Below are 20,940 nucleotides of genomic sequence, written 5' to 3' on the forward strand. Positions count from 1 at the left end.
TTTCAACATTAAGTTGTATATATATGTGTGTGTGTGTATGTGTGTGTGCTTGTATGTATGTATGTATGTATGTACGTACGTACGAGGACAGTTTGAAAAGTTCTCGGAATCACCGCTAGATGTCAGTGCTAGAGCAATGAGGCTCCCGCGCAATAATCACACATCCTTTGTGAGTGAACACGTGGCGCGTCAGTGCTCTAGCTGCAGGAGTGTGGTAGTGACGACTCTTTGTTGTTGTTCCCACGTAGTGATTTGTGACAATGGAAAAAACTGAGATTCGAGCCGTGATTATTTACTTTGTAAAGAAAGGTATGAAAGCAAAGGAAATTCATGCCGACTTTCAGAACATACTGGGGGACTCTGCTCCTTCATTTTCAACTGTTGCCAAGTGGACCAGCGAGTTTAAATTTGGTCGGGAGAGCTTGGATGATGGACGGCCAAAAAGTGTTACGACCCCAGAATTTATCGCAAAAGTGCATCAAATGGTCATGGAGGATCGTCGACTGAAAATGCGGGAGATTGCTGAAGCTGTAGGGATGTCTTCTGAATGGGTATAATATTTTAACTGAAGAACTGGGTATGAAAAAATTATCCACAAGATGGGTGCCGCGGCTCTTGACATTGGACAATAAACGCACCAGATTGGAAATGTCCGAACAAAGTCTGGCCCATTTTCAGTGCAACCAACAAGATTTTTTGCACCGGTTTGTGGCTACAGATGAAACTTAGGTTCACTACTATACCCCAGAGACAAAACAGCTGTCAAAGTAGTGGAAACATGCTGATTCACCACCACCAAAGAAAGCAAACTCAGTGCATTCGGCCGGAAAGGTCATGGCCTCAGTTTTCTGGGATGCAAAAGGCATTCTGCTGATAGATTATCTTCCTACTGGTCAAACAATTACGGGGAAATACTATGCAAACCTCCTAGACCAACTACAGGAAAAGATATGCGAAACAAGGCCTGGTTTGGCAAGGAAAAAGGTAATCTTTTATCAGGACAACGCTCCACTGCACACAAGTGTCATTGCCATGGCAAAACTTCATGAACTGGGGTACGAATTGTTGCCACATCCACCTTATTCACCTCATTTGGCGCCATCAGACTTTCAGCTGAAAATTTTCCTCGGTGGACGGAGATTTTCTACAAGGGAAGAACTGACAGCCGAATTGGAGAGGTATTTTGCAGGCCTGGAGGAATTTCATTTTCGAGATGGGATCAAGGCATTGGAACATCGCTGGATCAAATGCATTAGTCTACAGGGAGACTATGTTGAAAAATAAAAGCAGTTCCACCGAGGTAAGATACTTGGTTCTAGTATATTCCGAGAACTTTTCAAAGCACCTATGTGTGTGTGTGTATGTGCGTGTGTGTGTATGTATGTATGTATGTATGTATGTATGTATGTATGTATGTATGTATGTATGTATGTCCACAACTGTCTACGATTTGCTTTTTCCACAAATAAGTAAGCAATTACTGTCTTTATCCTCCTGTTTCTCCATCCATATCTTGTATACTGTCTACTATTCTTCTTCCTGAACTATGCATTGCTCATACTTCACCCATTTCCCACACAAAAATACAACTTCTCTTCCACTTCATTCCTCTTTCCATATCCAAAATGTCTAATTACTTTTTCCATTCCTATTCTGTCACATCCCACCATTACATTGAAGTCTTCCAGGTCACTCACTTCCACATTCTTTATTTTTCCCTCCAGTGTGTCCAGGAATTTGTCCATATCATCTTCTTTGCATCGAGTCTGAGGTGCATACACTTGGATGAATACCTTTACTCCATTTTCCATCCTTAACTGTATCTTGAATATTATATCACTTACGTAGTCTACGCACTCCTCTAAGATCTTGGTGGTTATTATCCCCACTCCATTCTTTGCCTCATGTCCTCCACTCCAGTAGTGCATGTATCTATTCCTAAACTTCTTTTTTCCCTTTTCCTCTCCACTTAACCACACTCAATCTTGCCATAGCTATATTTTCCTTCTCCATAAAATCAATCACCTCTTCTGGGTTTCCAGTCCATAATAAGAGGTTAATTACCAGTATTGTCACCTTCATAACATTCTGTACTGGTCACCCACTTCTCACAGTTCTCTCAGCATAAGAACCGCGTATCACTCCCGGGGAATGTCCTAGCCTTTTCCGAGGCTGATTTGAAAGTGCCATTTTGATTTTAGGCTGCTATTACGATGGAGTCTCCACTCCCAAAAGCATTTTAAAACTACTGCCAGCAGGTGATCAGCCCACTCCTGACATAAAGCGGAGACACCTTTTGCAGCCGCCCCTAACCTGGGGTTCGATGCTACTTGATCGATTCCAGTGTCATTTTCTACACTGAGGGAGCCATCACCCCGCCTAAGGGAAATCATCTGCCTGAAGCTGTTGACAACTTTAGGGCAGGTGTGTCAAACCATGACCACCGTAAGTGCAGTGCCTGTGCTAGAAATACCAGTGCACCTGGGTGCAAGTCTCTACCCTTCAGTTGGCTTGTACTTGACTCGGGGTTGTGCACCCCTACCAATGACAAGTTCTAGTTATCTGTTTTGGTCTATGAGTAATGTTACAGTGCATAGGCTGTGTCATAAGGATTGCCACAGTAATTTGTTAGTGTGTGTTTGTATTTGTGTACTTTTGTATCAACATCGTTGCTTCAAGAGATACTACTTTTATCATAGACTTTTTTTGCTTAACTTTATAAAAAAAATAACATACTGCTACAGAAAAGTAGTAGCATAATATTTGGCATTATTCTGTTTCATTGTTCATAGGAGAACTGAGCATATTAAATGCCTAAAAAATTAATGCATTTTATTTTATACTTCATTGTTTATGACAACCTTTAACATAATTACTTATTATACTGGTACACAGTGATTACAAATCATGATGTTTCTCTCATTTTATGCAACAGCCATGTCGAACACATTTAATTACATGTGCCCTTATATGAAAGAATATATAGATATATATGGAGTAACATAGTCACGAATGTGTAAAGTACACCCCTGCAGCCTTGCATTATCTGATAATGTTCTGGGCTAACGCTCGTAACAGCTGTTTCTCATACATGCAGAACTGTCAGTCAGCTCGCGACCTTGACAGCCTGCCTTAGAGTATTGGGTTATTTACCAGCACCCGATGTTGTTGTTGAGTCATCAGTCCATAGACTGGTTTGATGCAGCTCTCCATGCCACCCTATCCTGTGCTAACCTTTTCATTTCTACGTAACTATTGCATCCTACATCTGCTCTAATCTGTTTGTCATATTCATACCTTGGTCTACCCCTACCGTTCTTGCCACCTACACTTCCTTCAAAAACCAACTGAACAAGTCCTGGGTGTCTTAAGATGTGTCCTATCATTCTATCTCTTCTTCTCGTCAAATGTAGCCAAATCGATCTCCTCTCACCAATTCGATTCAGTATCTCTTCATTCGTGATTCGATCTATCCATCTCACCTTCAGCATTCTTCTGTAACACCACATTTCAAAAGCTTCTATTCTCTTTCTTTCTGAGCTAGTTATCGTCCATGTTTCACTTCCATACAACAGCACCCGATACTGGCTGTATAGTCTACTTGTTACTGCTGTGGGGTAACCAGCCAGATGGTACCAATGCAAGTTGTTCAATGGCAATTCCTTGTTAACGGTGCTGCATTTTCCACACACAGTTATGGTGGTCTTAGTGTTCGATTCATAACCTGTTTGAGCCCAGTGGTTCTACTCTGCTCTCTGCTTGCACGTTTATATTGGTCCTTGATTTCCAGTGAAAATGTTAACTTAGCATGATTTCCCCATCCAGATTTATGAAAACCTACTTGATGAGGTGTTATGTTAACATAGTATAAACCACAAGGCTATTTAGGAAGTTCTTCCTTTCTTCACTCTGCCATAACTATCTATTAATTCGATCGAATATGTCTAGGATGTCTGCAGACCTATAATAATAAATGGTGTATGGCCTCCGGAGAGGCCTGGTGCAGGTCTTTTTCTAGTAGATGGCCTATTAGGCGACCTGCATGTCTGAGAAGATTTAGGGCCCTACCTAGGATGACTTCTAATGTTGAATAGGCCACATACACCCAGCTCCCGAGCCATTGGAATTAACCAATTAAGGTTAAAATCCCTGACCCGGCTGGGAATCGAACCTGGGACCCTCTGAACCAAAGGCCACTACACTGACCATTCAGCCAATGAGTCGGACTGCAGCCCTATACCAGACTGTGACATAACTAACAAAATAAACCTGTCTTGATAGGAAAAATTACAAGTAATGAAAATCATTGTGAATCCGCATTTAAATTAATCTTATGATAAATTTCTAGGAAAAAATTATCCATCAGGATACCCTAATATGCCACAATGGCAGCTGAACCCCAATAGCCACATCACAATTTTTTTAAGCCAATGTTACCATGCTACTACCTAGGTCTACATTGAATAACATATGGATTTTGATGGTGGTAGTTATTGTTCAAAGGCAAGTACAACAAGGCAACATTCTGGATGTATAGATTCTCAATTCAGTCATTAGAGCAAGATGTGAAAAACCAAGCTTCTTTGCTAGATTCTCTAAAATTCTTTGAATCGACAAGAGTTTCATTTACAAATCATTATAATATTGTTATGTTTGATTTTGATAGTTAAATTTTATCAATTTACTATAGTCACAGTAGAGGGATGATATCCATTTCAAGGTCAAATTCTTCATTATCTCATTAACATGCTTACCAGCATTTGTCTACTAAGTGGCACTGCCATCTCTATTTAATTCGGTCATATAATGATATAGACTGCTGATGTCATGTTGTTGTGCTTAGTATCGATCATTCCATAAGCCCCAAACCAGCAACTTCCAGCAAGTAATTGTTTTCTAACATTTACATTGCAAATTAGAACCCATCTAATGTCATCAGCTGACTATCTCAGCATCAATGTCAACATTAATTTGATGTTCTGCGTCTTTTATAATAGGGTGTGACACGGTAGAAGATGGTACAACAGATCAACAATTGCAGGTGATTTTGCACCTCGCAATCACAGGCAGTGCTTGTTATCATTTGCTATTTCATCCAGATTGCATTAATCTTTGCAGTTACCTCTTTAATAAGGTGACCATTTTCAGCAATCCTAGAACCAATATACTCATAAATCACTGAGAACAGGTGTCTTATGCCATCTAGTGATGAATGAGTACCATTTCATCAACAGAGCAATGGTCAATTGATCTCAAACTTTCCAGCAATATCAGAACAGTCGTAGTCATGGTCCAGTTGTGGTCAGTTGAGTTTCTCTTCTGAGGATGTGGAGTGAAGTCTTGGCAAAATGTAAACATTCCCTACAGCTTGCCTCTTTCACATGGCAAACACCCAAAGGATATAATGTCTAAGAACATTCCTTACTAAGTAGCCTGTCTTATGATAATCCTGCAATGAAGAAAATTATAAAAGGAATGGATATTTAAATATCTTCCTCAAGTGTGAAGGTACCACATTATAAAGTGCGTATAAAAGTATCTTTGGGGATGGGTGTGTATGAAAGGGGGGAGTCTTTGTTCTTCGCAGTAAACTGGGGAAGGGAACTGTTTGAACACCCTATGGCAGACCTGGCTATTCTTTTCTCATGACTCACTGACCCCAGAAAGAAAGGACCCTTGTTCAGAATGTTTTGGCCAGTATCAGACAGTGTGGGAATGACGCCAGAAAAAAACCCTTGTTTGTGGTATTCTGGCAAGTGTCAGCAGGTGTGAGAATGTTCCACCATCATCTAAGAAGATATAAAGTCTGCTCTGGTCGAATTCTGCACATTAGTGGTCGTTTGGTTCCCTTCTTCTCGAAGGGTGACGCGAGCAAACTATGGAGGGGGGGTTAATATCCTAAGACACGAAGTTAGCATTTCGGATTCTCATCTTGGTTCTCTGTCAAAACGGATATCTATCACTTGAGCTATCGCTCCACGGGCCTTGATGTTCTTTTACATTAATAACTTTTGCTAAATTATCTTCATTTCTTTAACCATTAATTCATTGTGATTTAAAATACCCCTTTGGTGATAATATTTTAAGCCAGATGGCAATTTGCATCATTAGGGACATCACTTGGATTCTGAGGGCAGGGCTATGAACCCTCACGTGCCTGTGAGCATGGCTGTCAGTTAAATTCTTGTTAACCTTGAAAGTAAATGTGTAATTTCTTTGAATCATTTTGCGAGTGTTGGAGAGCACGCAGTGTCAAATGTGCATGTTAATATATCTGGGGTATGTACCCTTTTGTTTATACCTATTTTTGAAATTTAAGTCTGTTTCTATATGGTCCGACTCGTTGCCTGAATGGTCAGTGTTCTGCTCTTCGGTTCAGCGGGTTCTGGGCTCAATTCCTGGCCGGGTCGGAGATTTTAATCGCTTCCGATTAATTCTTCTGACTCAGGGACTGGATGTCTGTATAGGTCCCAACACTCTCCTCTTCATATTCAGACAACACACCATACTAACAGCCACCAAAGTAACATGCTATAGTGATTACATCTCTTCATATAGGGTTGGCATCAGGAAGGGCATCTGGCCATAAAACAGGGCCAAATCCACATGTGCAACGCAGTTCGCACCCGCAACCCCACAGGTGTGGGAAAACGTGGTAGAAAAAAAGAAGTTTATTTCTAAATGAACTTAAGATTTTTATGTTTAATAAACAATATTTTAATGAACCTGATTGTTTTACTTCAAAAGTTCAAATGTCACCGATTTAGGTTTCTTGGCAATGCTGTCCAGCACTTTCTGCATCATGCTGTCCATCTATTCATATTTCCTTTAGTGGTTGTTGTTTTGGTTGTTTTGTTTAACCTTTCCTTTTGTGTTTTATTTGTGGCACAATAAAATTACCTTGATATAAATTGAACCTAGATATTGAATATAAGTACAATAAAATAAAAAATAAAAAACACAGACCTATCATCTTCATCCACCAAACGATCGTAAAAGACCCTATAGGCTTCATGGATCCACAACCGGATAAGTTTGTCAGGATCTTGTAGATGGGTACTAGGAACCAATAAAACTCCTCTGATCACACGAGAGAAGTCTCGTAGATTGAATGTGTAATGAGACTTGGCAGGTGTTGGCAGAAACTGTGAGATGGCCATCTTATACACCTCCATAGTAGCACCAACCATCATCTACAGAACACACAATAAATGAAAAGTGGAAATAATTATTCTTCTATTTTTTAAAATAACCTACAATTTGAATGACACATTCACACAGGCAAGCATCGTATAGATACAAAGTTCAATATAATACAAATTATACCAAGGTTACCAGTACTTCTAAGAAATCCACTTAATTATCTTCAGAAGCACTAATTAGGATTGACAATGATTTATTCTAGATTGGAATAAGTGTATTTTTTGAATGAATCAGAGCATTATGCATCCAGCTGAACCTTTATTTTAAAGGAAAAATAAACCTATAATAGGACCAAATCAGAGTGAATTAGAGGTGACTAATCAGTTGTATGGGCCAACCCTATCATATAGAGAAACCACATCCATTTTTTACCCTGAGACTTCAGGTTTGATCCTTGGTGAACCCACGGATTACAATTTTGGCATGTAATTTTGTAATTTGGAACATTGTTCACTTAACCTCAAGAGGTAAACTGAGGACCTCTGTGACGTGAGAGGCAGCACGATTGGGTAATAAAGCCGAGCAAATTGATCACAAAATACTTCTACCTGCAGGTCATTTTGGAAGACCAAAGTCCCTGATGACCAGCATGGGTCACTGATTTTAAAGCAGCTGTATGTCCACTTTCTTAGTGGAATGGTTAACACTATTAGCTGCCAACCTCAGAGGCCTGGGTTTGATTCCCAGTACTCCCAGGAATTTACAATTTGTAGGAGAGCTGGTATGTTGTTAAAAAGTTACATGCAGCTCACCTCCAAAATTACATGGTTATTACAAATGATTGAAGCGATTTCATAAATTCACTGTAGCTCCATGAATTGACATATGGTCTCGAAACTCAACAGAAATGCAGAAAAACTCAAAACGTTTTGGTCTGCTTAAGTCGCACTTCACATTTCTGCCAAGAAAGCGCAGCAGCAGTGAGCAGTGAGACAAGATGGCGACAGGGGCCGAGAAAGCGTTTGTTGTGCTTGAAATGCACTCACATCAGTCTGTCATAACAGTGGAATGACACTTCAGGATGAAGTACCACAAAGATCTACCAACTGCTAACTCCATACAGTGATGGTAAGTGCAGTTTAAAGGGGAAATCAATGGATCGGCCTGCAGTGACTGAAGAAACAGTTGATTGTGCACGGGCAAGTTCTATGTGTAGCCCACAGAAGTTGGAGAGAGCAAGCAGAGAGCTGAACATACCACAGCCGAGCATTTGAAAAATCTTACAGAAACGACTAAAGCAGAAGCCTTACCGCTTACAATCGCTACATGCCCTGACTCCCAATGACAAAGTCAAACCCCTTGAATTTTCGGTGCGATTGCAACAGTGTATGGAAGAGAATAAGTTTAGTACGAAACTTGTCTTCGGTGTTGAAGCAACATTTTTTGTTAATGGTACAGTGAACAGACACAATGTGCAAATCTGGGGTGTAGAGAATACTCAAGCTATCATGCAGCACATTCAAAATTCACCGAAAGCTAATGTGTTTTGTGCAGTCTCATGGTTTAAAGTGTATGGCCCCTTTTTCTTCTGCGAAAAAATCCATTACAGGACACATGTATCTGGACATGCTGGAAATTGGGCTCATGCCGCAATCGGAGGGGAGCGCGGACTTCTTCTTACAATAGGATGGTGCTCCACCCCACTTCCATGGTGATGTTCATAAATCCATGGTGATGTTCATAAATTCTTAAACAGGAGATTGCCAAGCCGATTGATCGGTCGTGATGGAGCTGATGATCAGCAATTCATGTCATGGCCTCCACACTCTTCTGACCTAACCTCATGCGATTTCTTTGTGTGGGCTTACGTGAAAGACTCAGTGTTTACACCTCCTCCCCTAACAAACCTGCCAGAATTGTGAGCTCACATTAAACGTGCTTTCGAATCCGTTGATAGGGACATGCTGCGCTGAGTGTGAGACAAACTTGATTAGAGGCTTGATGTCCGCATAATCACTAAAGGGGCACATATTGAACATTTGTAAATATCAAAAAAACTTTTTGAGTTTTTCTATGTGTGTGCAAAGTCTTGTGACAATATGTCAAATCATAAAGTTATTGTAGAGCTTTGGAATCACTCAAATCATTTGTAATAACCATGTAGTTTAATTATATCCTGAATTTTCTGAATCATTTTGTTGATTTCGTTTTCAGTAACTCCAGTTCCAGTGAAAAGCTAGTAATGAATGCATTGTTCCCTTTGATAGACACCACCTAGCATTAGAGACTTCTTTAACCTATAAAAGAGCTATACAATCAATCAACTGATCAATTAATACTGATCTGCATTTAGGGCAGTTGCTCAGGTGGCAGATTCCCTATCTGTTGTTTTCCTAGCCTTTTCCTAAATGATTTCAAAGAAATTGGAAATTTATTGAACATCTCCCTTGGTAAGTTGTTCCAATCCTTAACTCCCCTTCCTATAAATGAATATTTGCCCCCGTTTGTCCTCTTGAATTCCAACTTTATCTTCATGTTGTGATCTTTCCTACTTTTATAAATGCCACTCAACCTTATTCGTCTACTAATATCATTCCACGCCATCTCTCCGCTGACAACTCAGAACATACCACTTATATCTCAAATATTATTATAATATTTATAGGTCCACCTGTTCAATACAATACAATATAATCCACTATTTCATGTGGTTAAAATTTATACATAATACATAAAAGTCAATGGTACATGTTTCACCCCCTTTTTTTTTTTACGGGTATCATCAGCCTATCTTAATCTTAAAAATTAATGGATATGGAATCTTTCCAATCTTATAAACTATAGAGTAAAATGTTGGACAATGATTTCATAAAATATTATACTATAATGTCTAAACAATATTGCACCAAAGTATGTTAAAAAAAACTGTGAATTAACAGTTTTTGAAGATTACAATGTGGTTAATCATGAATATTTGAACGTTTAAAACCAAAATGGATCCTCTTCTTATATATCATTAAGACTGTGATGGCCTTGAGTGTAAGCACAATCATCAAAGGGTGAAACATGTACCATTGACTTAAATTTTAACCACATGAAATAGTGGATTATATTGCATTGTATTGAACAGGTGGACCTATAAATATTATAATAATATTTGAGATATACGTCAACTTCAATACGGAACCAAAATGAGAATAGTTACTTGTAACATACCACTTAGTCGAGCAGCTCGTCTTCTTTCTGCCAATTCTTCCCAGACCAAGCTTTGCAACATTTTTGTAACGGTACTCTTTTGTCGGAAATCACCCAGAACAAATCGGGCTACTTTTCTTTGGATTTTTTCCAGTTATTGAATCAGGTAATCCTGGTGAGGGTCCCATACACTGGAACCATACTCTAGTTGGGGGTCTTACCAGAGACTTATATGTCCTCTCCTTTACATCCTTACTACAACCCCTAAACACCCTCATAACCATGTGCAGAGATCTGTACCCTGTATTTACAATCCCATTTATGTTATTACCCCAATGAAGATCTTTCCTTATATTAACACCTAGATACTTACAACGATCCCCAGAAGGAACTTTCACCCCATCGACGCAGTAATTAAAACTCAGAGGACTTTTCCTATTTGTGAAACTCACAACCTGACTTGTTCCTTATCTGCTGATAGTTTTGACTTTTTAACTTGAGATTATCATGGACTAAATTGTCACCTCTCTCAATTTATCTGGAAGGTGATGCTTCAGAACGTATTAATTGATGAAGCAGTAGAATCCTTCTATTTTGTACTACATTACATCATGGAATGTTACACCCCTATATGGAATTTTAAGACCCCCAGTTCCTGAAGTGGTATAATCATAAATTGCAATTGCTCATTAAGAAAGCACATATCATCATCGTAATCTTCTCTTCACTCCAGCAAAACGGCTGCTGTTATGTACGAGCCTCCTCCAGTTTGTCCTGTCTTTCCACAGATGTTGTTCACATTTGTGACCCAAGTTTCCATCTCTGATTTCAAGGTCCTTGAAAATTTGCTTCTTCCAAATATCATGAGGATGTCCTCTTGGTCTCTTCCCAGGAACATGCAATCAAAGTATGCTCAAGGAGTCCTGTGGGGATCCATCCTTTTCGTGTGACCATACCATTTCAATTTCTTAACAAGAAAGTACATAAATTATACAAAATATGAGGTCCGAATGGAGAATAGTGATTATCAGCATTTATCTAAATTAAGAAATGAATGCAAGTCTGAATACAAATTTTGCTACATAAACTATATCTCTTACTGTGAACGAAGTATTTGTTCCAACCAACAGAAATTCTGGTAATATCTAAGTTCTAAGAGGTCACTTTATCATTGCATCTTAACGAAGTTACAGCAGATACTGGTGAGAACATTGTCAATCTTTTGCTCAACACTTTTCATCTGTTTATTCTACTTACCAGAATAATAATATGGCATATGATTATCCTTTTTTCAGTGAACCTGCCAGTTATCGACATCAGTACAGCAGAAATTTACAACAAACTGATATCTCTTGAATTAAAGGAAGCTGTAGGACCTGATGGTGTTTCAACTTACAGTAGAACCATGATTATACATTCCCGGAAACTAAGTTTTCCCGTATTATTCAGTCAAATTAAATGGTCCTGCGAGCATCCTAATTAAATCAAGTTGTAAAAATCCTGCATTATCCATTCCTCAAAGAAACAATTTCCCGGATCAACCATTCAGAAATTTCAGTCCCATCATTGCTAAATCTTCAATCATATGTTTTTCAAGAAACTGTATCTCACAAAAGGACAGCTACGGCATACTTATGGATCTTGGTGTTAATGTACCTTCACTGCGGCAATTAGAGGAAGTACTGTACTGGAAAAGCAATACTATATAGAGGAACTTGCATAAGGGACCATCTTAGTATCCCATTCGGGTGGTATTGCTTAGAGAATCCTCAGAAATCATAAAACAGGGAGTGTCCACAACAATTGGAAGGAGACAGAGTGCATTTTGACAGCTCTAATTGAAGACGGAACGAGTCTTGTCAAATGTTCGTACTTGCAAAATGTCTACATTATGTCCAGGGTTAGATGCTTATTTTTATTACTTTTTTCGAGTGTAGGCCTATCTTAGACGTTATAATATCTCAACCTGAAAGTTAAGATCAGCAGGTTAATAAAGATATAGTGAAACATATCATATTGCCCCAGGGACTTTTATTTGCATAGTGCGCAACACTGTGGAGGCGTTAAATTTGAAAGACTTTGTTTGCGAGGTGGCAAGCAAACGGCTTTGTGCTGGGCCGCGCCCTGGAAGAGCGGCCGGAAGCAGGTTTGAATCGGCCTGTGGTTTGAAAGTTTGAACGAGGCTGTGGGAGTGTCGCAGCGTCACCTAACGTGCGGCGAGTTTGAAAAGAGCCAATCGCGAGCTGTGAAAGCGAGTCATAGAGAATTGCGCGGGGTTGCTAACTTCGATCATCACAGTGCCGACCTATTAGAAATAAGGGTGAAATCTGATAAATAACCCCTCTCCACGGTTTCGATACGCCTGATGAGTAGTAAATGAATTTAGACTTCTTTATCTGTTCATTCATCGGCTAACTTCTACATATATATTTGTGTGGCTATGTTATAACGGTTGTGGGCTTTGTCCTGAGAAAGCGGTTGAAACCTCGCGCTATAGCCAACAGGGCCACCCCCTCTTTTCGGAACGACGCGGGTGGGTCCATAAAAACCAAGAGTGGCTTGGGGAAGCGGGTCTGTCTTTCGTGAGGTGTCCGTGGTACAGGAAGTAGTCTCCACGCCAGTCGAGATCGCCATTTTCTTTGTCCGACATCAAAGTGCTACAGTGACGTTATTTCTTCATGATTGCTATATGAATATCATACACGTAGAAGCGTGCCCAGACTACAGTAAAACGTATCACCCTGGTGTGAGTTACATTTAATAAATACGGGAGTTACAAGTCCGTATATGTGTATTTACCGCTACGCGTGTGACGCTTCGCTCTTACATCAAGTGCAGTAGGTACCACGTATGTGTGAACGCGGTAAATAAAAGGGACGATAGCTGGGCATACCGGGAAGATTGTCGTGAACTAATTAGCAGTATTATACGCCAACGTTTCGGGTCGGTTTCGCGATCGCGGAGAAAACGTGTTCGATCGTATCGTAATTGCTCTTGCATACGGACGGATCCGGGGCGCATTCCCTGAGACTACGACTCTGATTAAAGAATTAATCTTTGCCCAATTATGTGTGCTAAGCAATATCTCCTTAATTAGTGTGCGCGTATGCAATTGAGCAAGTGTAGTGCTAACCTGTTTTCCATTCATTGTAGGAGTGTTATCTGCAAGGACAATCATGGAAGCTACATGTGTAATTCATATCTTTTGTAACGCCATCAAAGAGGATATGATGGCCGAGTAATCTCCTGACGCTGCAGTTGTGCAGATGGTGTGATTGCCGAAGACAACAAAGCTAAGTGGATATGTCATATTTTTAAGCATGTGGGTAACATTTGAGGTCAATTCAGTTTCATCCAGTTTTTAGGGTAATATTAACGGTCAATGTCAATTTGCTAACGATGAGTAATTTTACTGTCAATAAATCAGTGGGAGATCCAGGGCAGCATGCTAGTGCCCTTATTTGTTGCAGTGATTCGTGGTTAGTTTAGTTAGGGGAAAAAGGGTTGTAAATAGGTAAAGTTAGGAGTGTGTGTGCATGCATTGTTTTTAATCCTTTCAGAGCATTCCTAGGTGTGTGTGTTAAGTGTTAGGAAGGTGGATAGTTTCATCATTGACGAGGCCAGGCCGCCTTCTCTTTGTGGAATAATTAGCAGTAAAGACCAGTGTAGGCCTCTTATATTTGATCTGTGCGCGATTTCAGATATATGTTCGCTGCCACAGGAACGCCACGACGTCTTCGTTGGGTAGTTAGGTTCTTCTAATGAGCAGAGACGACAGTAGATCGGGGTGGAGATTATTGCGAGGGTTGAGAGGCTGAGATCGCCTGATATATGACGCGGAAGTCAGATATGGGTTTGAATGCCTGTAAACATGGCAAGGAAGGAATGTTGGCAGGGCAAGCTGCTTTAAACAAGGACGGGCTTGGATATGCCCGCAGAGTAAAGAGTCAGAGTCGAGAATCGAACTCCCGAGCCGCTGAGACGGAAGGCCATGTGTGACGTCTTCCTTGAGAGCGATGTTTGCGGCATATGTATTGAAAGGTGAAGAAGAGATGTTTCTGTTGTCATAGAAGATTTTATAAACGGGAGAAATAATTAGTTTACGTAATAAAGCAGCAGCTTTTAAGAGTATTTAAGAGAGAAACCTTCTTTTGTTGTGTGAGCAAGTCTGGCTGGGATAGCCGTGAAGGAAGCAATTACCTGCACCCCGCCAAGTGTAAGCTGCACCCCGTTTGCCTGGAGTCCTTTGCGAGGCAGTATGAATAACTTTCCAGCGGGGTTCCGCTCCCATGAAAAGTGAAACTTACCACTAGTCAAAGGGGAATGTCCTGATCGCCCTGGCGGACAGGGGCGTGCCACTAATGACCTGGTGATGAGGAAGTGCTCTGACTGCATGTACATATTTTCTTTATATTGTAATTATGCTGTTATTTTACAGGAGTTGTGTTTGTATACTTATGTACCTTGTATCGAAGTGCCTTGTCGTATCTGTTGTCAGTGTGTTGTGTCTTGACGAATTAATCTTTGTCTCTTAAATTTAGCCCGGAGCTAATTTTCTCTGGTGGTATGCAGCTTCAGGCTGGTTGTTTGCGACAGATCGGATCTGTCAGTAGAATCTGTGTAGTATATAAGTTAGGATCCCTGGATTTTCCCTTATCAGGATTAATGATTTTGTATATGTAAATAGTTGTATTATGGAATGAAACTGACGTGATTTTCTCTTGTCGAAGCATAGCTTGTGGACGGTCGTAATCGAAATTCCCCTCGGGGAAATCGGCATATTCACTTGGCGGCGTTGTCGAGAATTAAAGATGTAATTCAGGCCAAGATTTAAGATTTTGTTCTTTTATAAATTATTTGTTCGGTATTTGGACCGATATTTTTTTTAGTAATGTAATATGTAGTTGTTCTTAATGTGCACGGCACATTATACTTTTTTTTATGACAGTTTGCGTCATGTTTTATTGTATTTTGTGGAATTTCGATAGAATGAATATTAATTATGTGCTCTAGTGAATAAATCCATTTTACCCCTTTATCTGTCTCTTATTCACAACAAATGCAACTGTTTCCCATTCATATACACCATTGGTGATTATTTTTATAGAAGTTAGATTTAATTCTCGCCCACAGACCGAACGTAACCACGAAGCTCTAACCGACTGAGTCTGGCATTGTGATATCGATGGATGGGAACGGTTCATTTATGGCGCCTTGAGTGGTGGCGATTGTTATTTGGGCGGCGTCAGGTTCATTTCTGGCACGATGCAACGTTGAGCGATTGTTATTTTGGCAGTTGTCATATGTGCAGCGCCCGGTTCATTTTTTTTTGTTTGTGATGCGCGACTTTGTAGGCCTTGTGTAGGAGTATATAGTTCGGAATTTTGGGAGTGACCAGAGTGGTACCCAATATTTAAGTTAGGTAGATAATTCCGAACAGGCTCATTGTAGATGACGAAGCCTGAGATTCTTGCTCGATACTCAGACGGAGTCATGGGAACTGGCAACCTAGCGTATTAGACAATTGAGTCTACAGTCCGGTATTCGATTATACTCATGTTAGTATACGGATACGAGAGGGCGAGGTTTCCGTGGAAATCGTATATTTAGTGAAAGTCTGTAATTCCTAAATATATATGTATACGTTGGGTATATATCGGCATTAAATTGAATTTTTATATTAATGTTAGGATGTGAATAAGAGCATGATAGCCGATGGTAGAGGTATGTCAAATAATTCAGTGATTCCATTGGGAATTCGAGAACTAGGAAAAGATTTCTCACTTGGGGCAAGTAGACGATGTGTATCCCTCAGATAAACTCGCCTATGGACATGACCTAAAAGTTTGTTCTGTGTAACAGATTTGTATAGCCGGAGATTTTGATTTTGTTTGTATCTAGATTAAGATAGGGACCCGAGTCTGCCTCAAACTCGGAGGAAAACTTGTAATTACAGTGGCATCATTGTCAAAGATTGAAGGTGTATGGATCATTGTTGTGGGAAGTATAATCCTTTAATCGGAGATAAGATGCAAATGTGGTTACGCATTGATGTCTAATGCATATATTTGAGCCCAAATTAGCATAGACCTACATTTCTAGTAAACGGTTGGGGCTACATTGTAATTATCTTTTCATTTTTTTTTTTAATACACGCAAGGATTTCTGATTATTTTATCGCGATATAATGAGCACATGATAATTATTCGTTAGGCAGTTTCTGCATGGCGAATTTGTGAAGCCAGACTGCTTGTGTTTTTTTTAACGTAAATGGCAGAAACTGGAAATTTTCTATATTAATATTCAAAATCTTGGTTCTACATCTAGAGACTCTCACACCGGAAGCATAACTGCGTAGTCGCATTCGTATCGAATATTATGGCTGTAACCCTCGCCGATCTTTTGGCGAAAATGGAGTTAGCGGAACAGGAAGCAAGAAAACGTGAACAGGAAGCACGGGAGCATGAGCAGGAACGTATGCAGCGGATTGCGGAGAAAATGGACTCGGTGGCTGCGGAAGCTGAGAGACGCGAACAGGAAGCTGTGAGGCGCGAGCAAGAAAATATGGCGGAGATCGCGAACAGACTTGAGTTAGTAACGCTAGAGGCCGAGAAACGTGAGCATAAGAACGTGAGTGAACTTACGGCGAAAATAGCACAGGGTAACGAGAAGCTCGAAGAAAAGATAGAAACAGTTCAGATTTGTTGTCAGGAGGGGATGAATCGATTAGAGAAACATATCGACGCGATAGAGGTTCGAACCGAGGAACAGATTGAACGAATGCAGAAAACCGTTGAGGAGCTAGCAGGGAAAATATCAGATGGAGCCGAAAAGACAGACCAACGGCTAGAAGAAGTAACGAGTAGGTTAGATGAGGCACGGACAGAAATCGGTAAAAATCGGAGCGCTATAGAGCAGCTTAGCGCTGAAAATGAAAAGAGACTTTCATCGTTCTCGGAAGAGATTAAGAATCAGGTTGCCGAAGGACAGCAGAAGAGTGAAGAGAAAATGGAACGGAAGTTATCTGAGACGGTAAAGGAAAATGATGTCAAGTTGAAGAATCTGGAAGAAAGAGTCACGCGGGAGGTCACGGATCGAATCGCGGGTAAAGGCGAAGAGATTAAGAAGATAATTCTGGCGGACAGGGAGAACACCAGAGCCAATATCAATGAGGTTGGTGCGACAATTGAGATATGGGCAGAGCATAGTCAAAAGAACACAAACAAGCTGGCAAATGCAGAAAAGGAAATTCAGCACTTGAAGGATAAAATAGAATTAATCGACCTCAGGACCAGCAAGGAGATGGACAAATTGAAATGTTCAATTCAGCAGAGTCATATCGAGAGAGCTGCTAGCGACACCAATGAACCAGCGATGATGAGCGATATAATTCACTTATCCCGCCCGGAAGAGAGAGCGTCCACTCCAAACGTAACAAATGGAGCGCCGATTTATAATATATTCCGTGCGTCGCCCGAGGAAAAACCGAGGAAATTTAGTGGCATGGACGATAGGACTCCTAGGGCTTTTCTTCGTGAGATAGATGACTTTCTATCAGACGCAAGGGTGCCCCCCGATCGAAAATTACGTACAGTTGAAAAATTTTTGTCCGATACCGCCTTGGAATGGATGCAGGCCTTCAAATATACGTTTAGCACATACGAGGAATTTAAGGTGGCTTTTCTCCGTAAATTTTGGGACGTTTCCTTACAGCAAGCTCTAAGGATGGAGCTATACGCTAAGAAATATCCGGCGACGATTCCGATGAGGTTTTCGAGTTATTTTGTGTCTCAAGTTATCAAATTTCGAGACCTTGATACACCACCGTCCGAATCTGAGATGGTCGTGGCCATCGCGAGGCAATTACCACTCGAAGCGCAGAGAACCCTTATCGCGGCCAACGTCAAGTCAGCGGCAGAGGCTGAAAGGACGTTACGTCAACTCGACCTTACTTCGAGCCAGTCTCAGCCAAGGGTTAGACATACGGAAACAGTTCATGTGGTAGATGTATCTAAGGATAGCAGCCCGCCGCGCAAGATAAGGAGAGGAGGAGACGTCCAGAATTCCGGGACACAGACTACGTCGCGGGAAATACATGGAGACGAAAATGGGCAACCACGGAGAGACCAATGGAATTCTGCGAATAATCGTGACAACAGGAGAGGACCAGGAGGCAATTGGAATAGGAATTACGACAGAAGCCGAACTTATTCATATGGAGGAAATGGGCGTGCCTACAGGTACCGACCACGAGGATACATAACACAGAGGCGGCCGTATAACCGAGGGGACAATAGGAATTTTCGTAGCAGCTCTAATGAATACGAGCAGGGACCAGGTGATAGAGAGAGACACCTAGAATCTCAACGGTATCTCTCCGAGCTCAGAGAAAGACAACAGCCCAGCGGACAATGGCAGACTGCTATCCAAGAACAAATGGCTGGTCAAGGGCACGGCGCGGAAAGTATTGAGTACCGTAATTTCCGGGAGGCTCAACACAATAGACTGAATCCCCATGCGCCAGACTTTAACGCAAGGGAGAACGGAGCTAAAAAAAAAGCTCAACAGTAGAAGGGGAAGATAGACTGAAAACGGAAGAGAAGAAGGACGGTGACCGGTGGGTCACAGTCTCGGTGGATAGCTGGATAATAAAACCAGAGGACTTATTGGAGGAGAATGAAAACCTGAATCAAAATTATTTACGAAAATTACCTGTAATATATATTAGACTAGGAGGTCTTCGCGTCAGAGTTTTAGTAGACACAGGCGCCACCATAAGCGTTGTCTCACAAACTTTGATCGGAGAATTAAAGACAAAAATGAAGGTTCCTATTATACCGATATCAAGGTTGAAGGTTCGAGGCATTGTACCCGACAGGACTACGATTTGCAAGGAGCAGGCCCTACTGGATTTGGAAATAGGAAATTCTACAGTGTCACATCCTTGTGTCATTTTGCCGCGCATGGAGTACAATTTAATTCTGGGAACCGACTTCTTAAGTACTTATAATGCAGTGATTGATATGGGGTTAAATAACATCAACTTTCGGATGGAGGAGCTACGTGAGAATTTGCAACTGAACCAAGCGGAAGAGGAATTTAGTGAAGAACAGATCTGGACGACCGTAGCAGATGAAGGAAAGGAAGATGATGATTTCCCGGCAGACTGGATTACCAACTGTGAAGAACTTAAAAAAAATTTTGAGGTTATGATTGCCAATTTAGAAAATGACGATGAGGAGGCTAAATTTAACCAGTTATTGCCTACCAAGGTAGCAGAGGCCCCGGTGGATGAGGTCACGCGTGGAAAGCTACGGGAAATACTGGTGAAACATAAGACGGTGTTTGGTTCTAAACCTGGTAGAATACCCAATTATGAGTACAAGATTGTCGTGAACGATTGGGAGCCCTTCAAACAACGTCCCTACCCTGTACCGGAAAAATTATTTCCACAGGTGAAGGAGATTATTGATGATATGGAAAGGAACGGCGTTATTACTAAAGCTGCCAGCCCGTTTCTTAATCCAATCCTGGCCGTGCCTAAGGCAAATGGGTCTCTTCGCGTTTGCCTGGATGCACGTGCTGTGAATAAGCGCCTAGTCCCCGAGTACGTGCAGCCACCCTTGATTAAGGACCTATTAAAGAAGTTTGGAGGGATGGAGTTCTTTGGAACTGTTGATCTGACGGCTTCGTTTCACCATATCGTTTTGGACCCAAGCACGAGTATGCTAACTGGCTTTATGTTCGACAATCAAACATATATTTTCCAGAGGTTGCCCTTTGGCCTGGCCAATTCAAGTTCGGTATTGATAAGGGCTTTGGAGAGCAATCTTAGTCCGGCAGTGAAGGAGTTTACGTTAAAATATATTGATGACATTATTTTTTGTTCCAAAACCTTAGACGAACACTTGAAGAAAATTGATCTTTTGCTGGGAGATTTAAACCGTTGCAATTTTAAAGTGAACCTGGAAAAATCACACTTCTGTCAAAGAAGTGCACTATTTCTTGGCCATGTTATCGATGGAGAGGGGATTAGGCCAAATCCTGTGAAGATTGCTGCCGTACAAAACTTCCCTAAGCCGACTCGAGTTAAGCATATCCGCCAATTTTTAGGATTATGTCAGTTCTTTGCGGAACACTGCATAGCATATACGGAGACAGTCGCTCCCCTGCAAGAACTATTGAAAACCAACAATCGGTGGAAGTGAACCAATGTCCATGATGAGGCATTTCGACAGACTAAAGCCATGTTGGCTAACGCAGTCAAGTTAGGCTACCCACAGTACGACAGACGTTTCTTCATTCAGACAGACGCATCAGGTGTTGGTATTGGAGCCATCCTCTTCCAAGAAACGCCGGAGAAAGAACATAAAACGACTTATCTTGCCTTTATGAGCCGAAAACTCCGACCCCACGAGTTGAAATGGACGACCACGGAGTTAGAGATGCTATCCATCGTCGTAGCTCTAACTCAATGGCGGAAGTATATCTACGGATTCCCGATCACAATCTGGACGGATCATAAGGCCTTGACGTTTATTCAAAAGTCAAATGTAGCTAGTGATCGTATTTGCCGATGGTCGTTGTTCATACAGCAGTTTG

General features: G+C 41.0%; 1 protein-coding gene across 1 annotated transcript in view; it reads right to left on the reverse strand.

The window, feature by feature from the left end:
- The window catches only part of Dnah3 (dynein heavy chain 3, axonemal), a 912,075-nt gene that overhangs the window by 286,558 nt on the left and 604,577 nt on the right, over positions 1-20,940 (reverse strand). Inside the window, exon 38 of the mRNA XM_068228454.1 lies at positions 6,967-7,193. Within this exon, the coding sequence (XP_068084555.1) occupies positions 6,967-7,193 (227 nt within the window). The remainder of the gene's footprint in view (positions 1-6,966; positions 7,194-20,940) is intronic.

This window comes from Anabrus simplex, chromosome 6 (assembly GCF_040414725.1).
Source record: "Anabrus simplex isolate iqAnaSimp1 chromosome 6, ASM4041472v1, whole genome shotgun sequence".
NCBI classification, from domain to species: domain Eukaryota; kingdom Metazoa; phylum Arthropoda; class Insecta; order Orthoptera; family Tettigoniidae; genus Anabrus; species Anabrus simplex.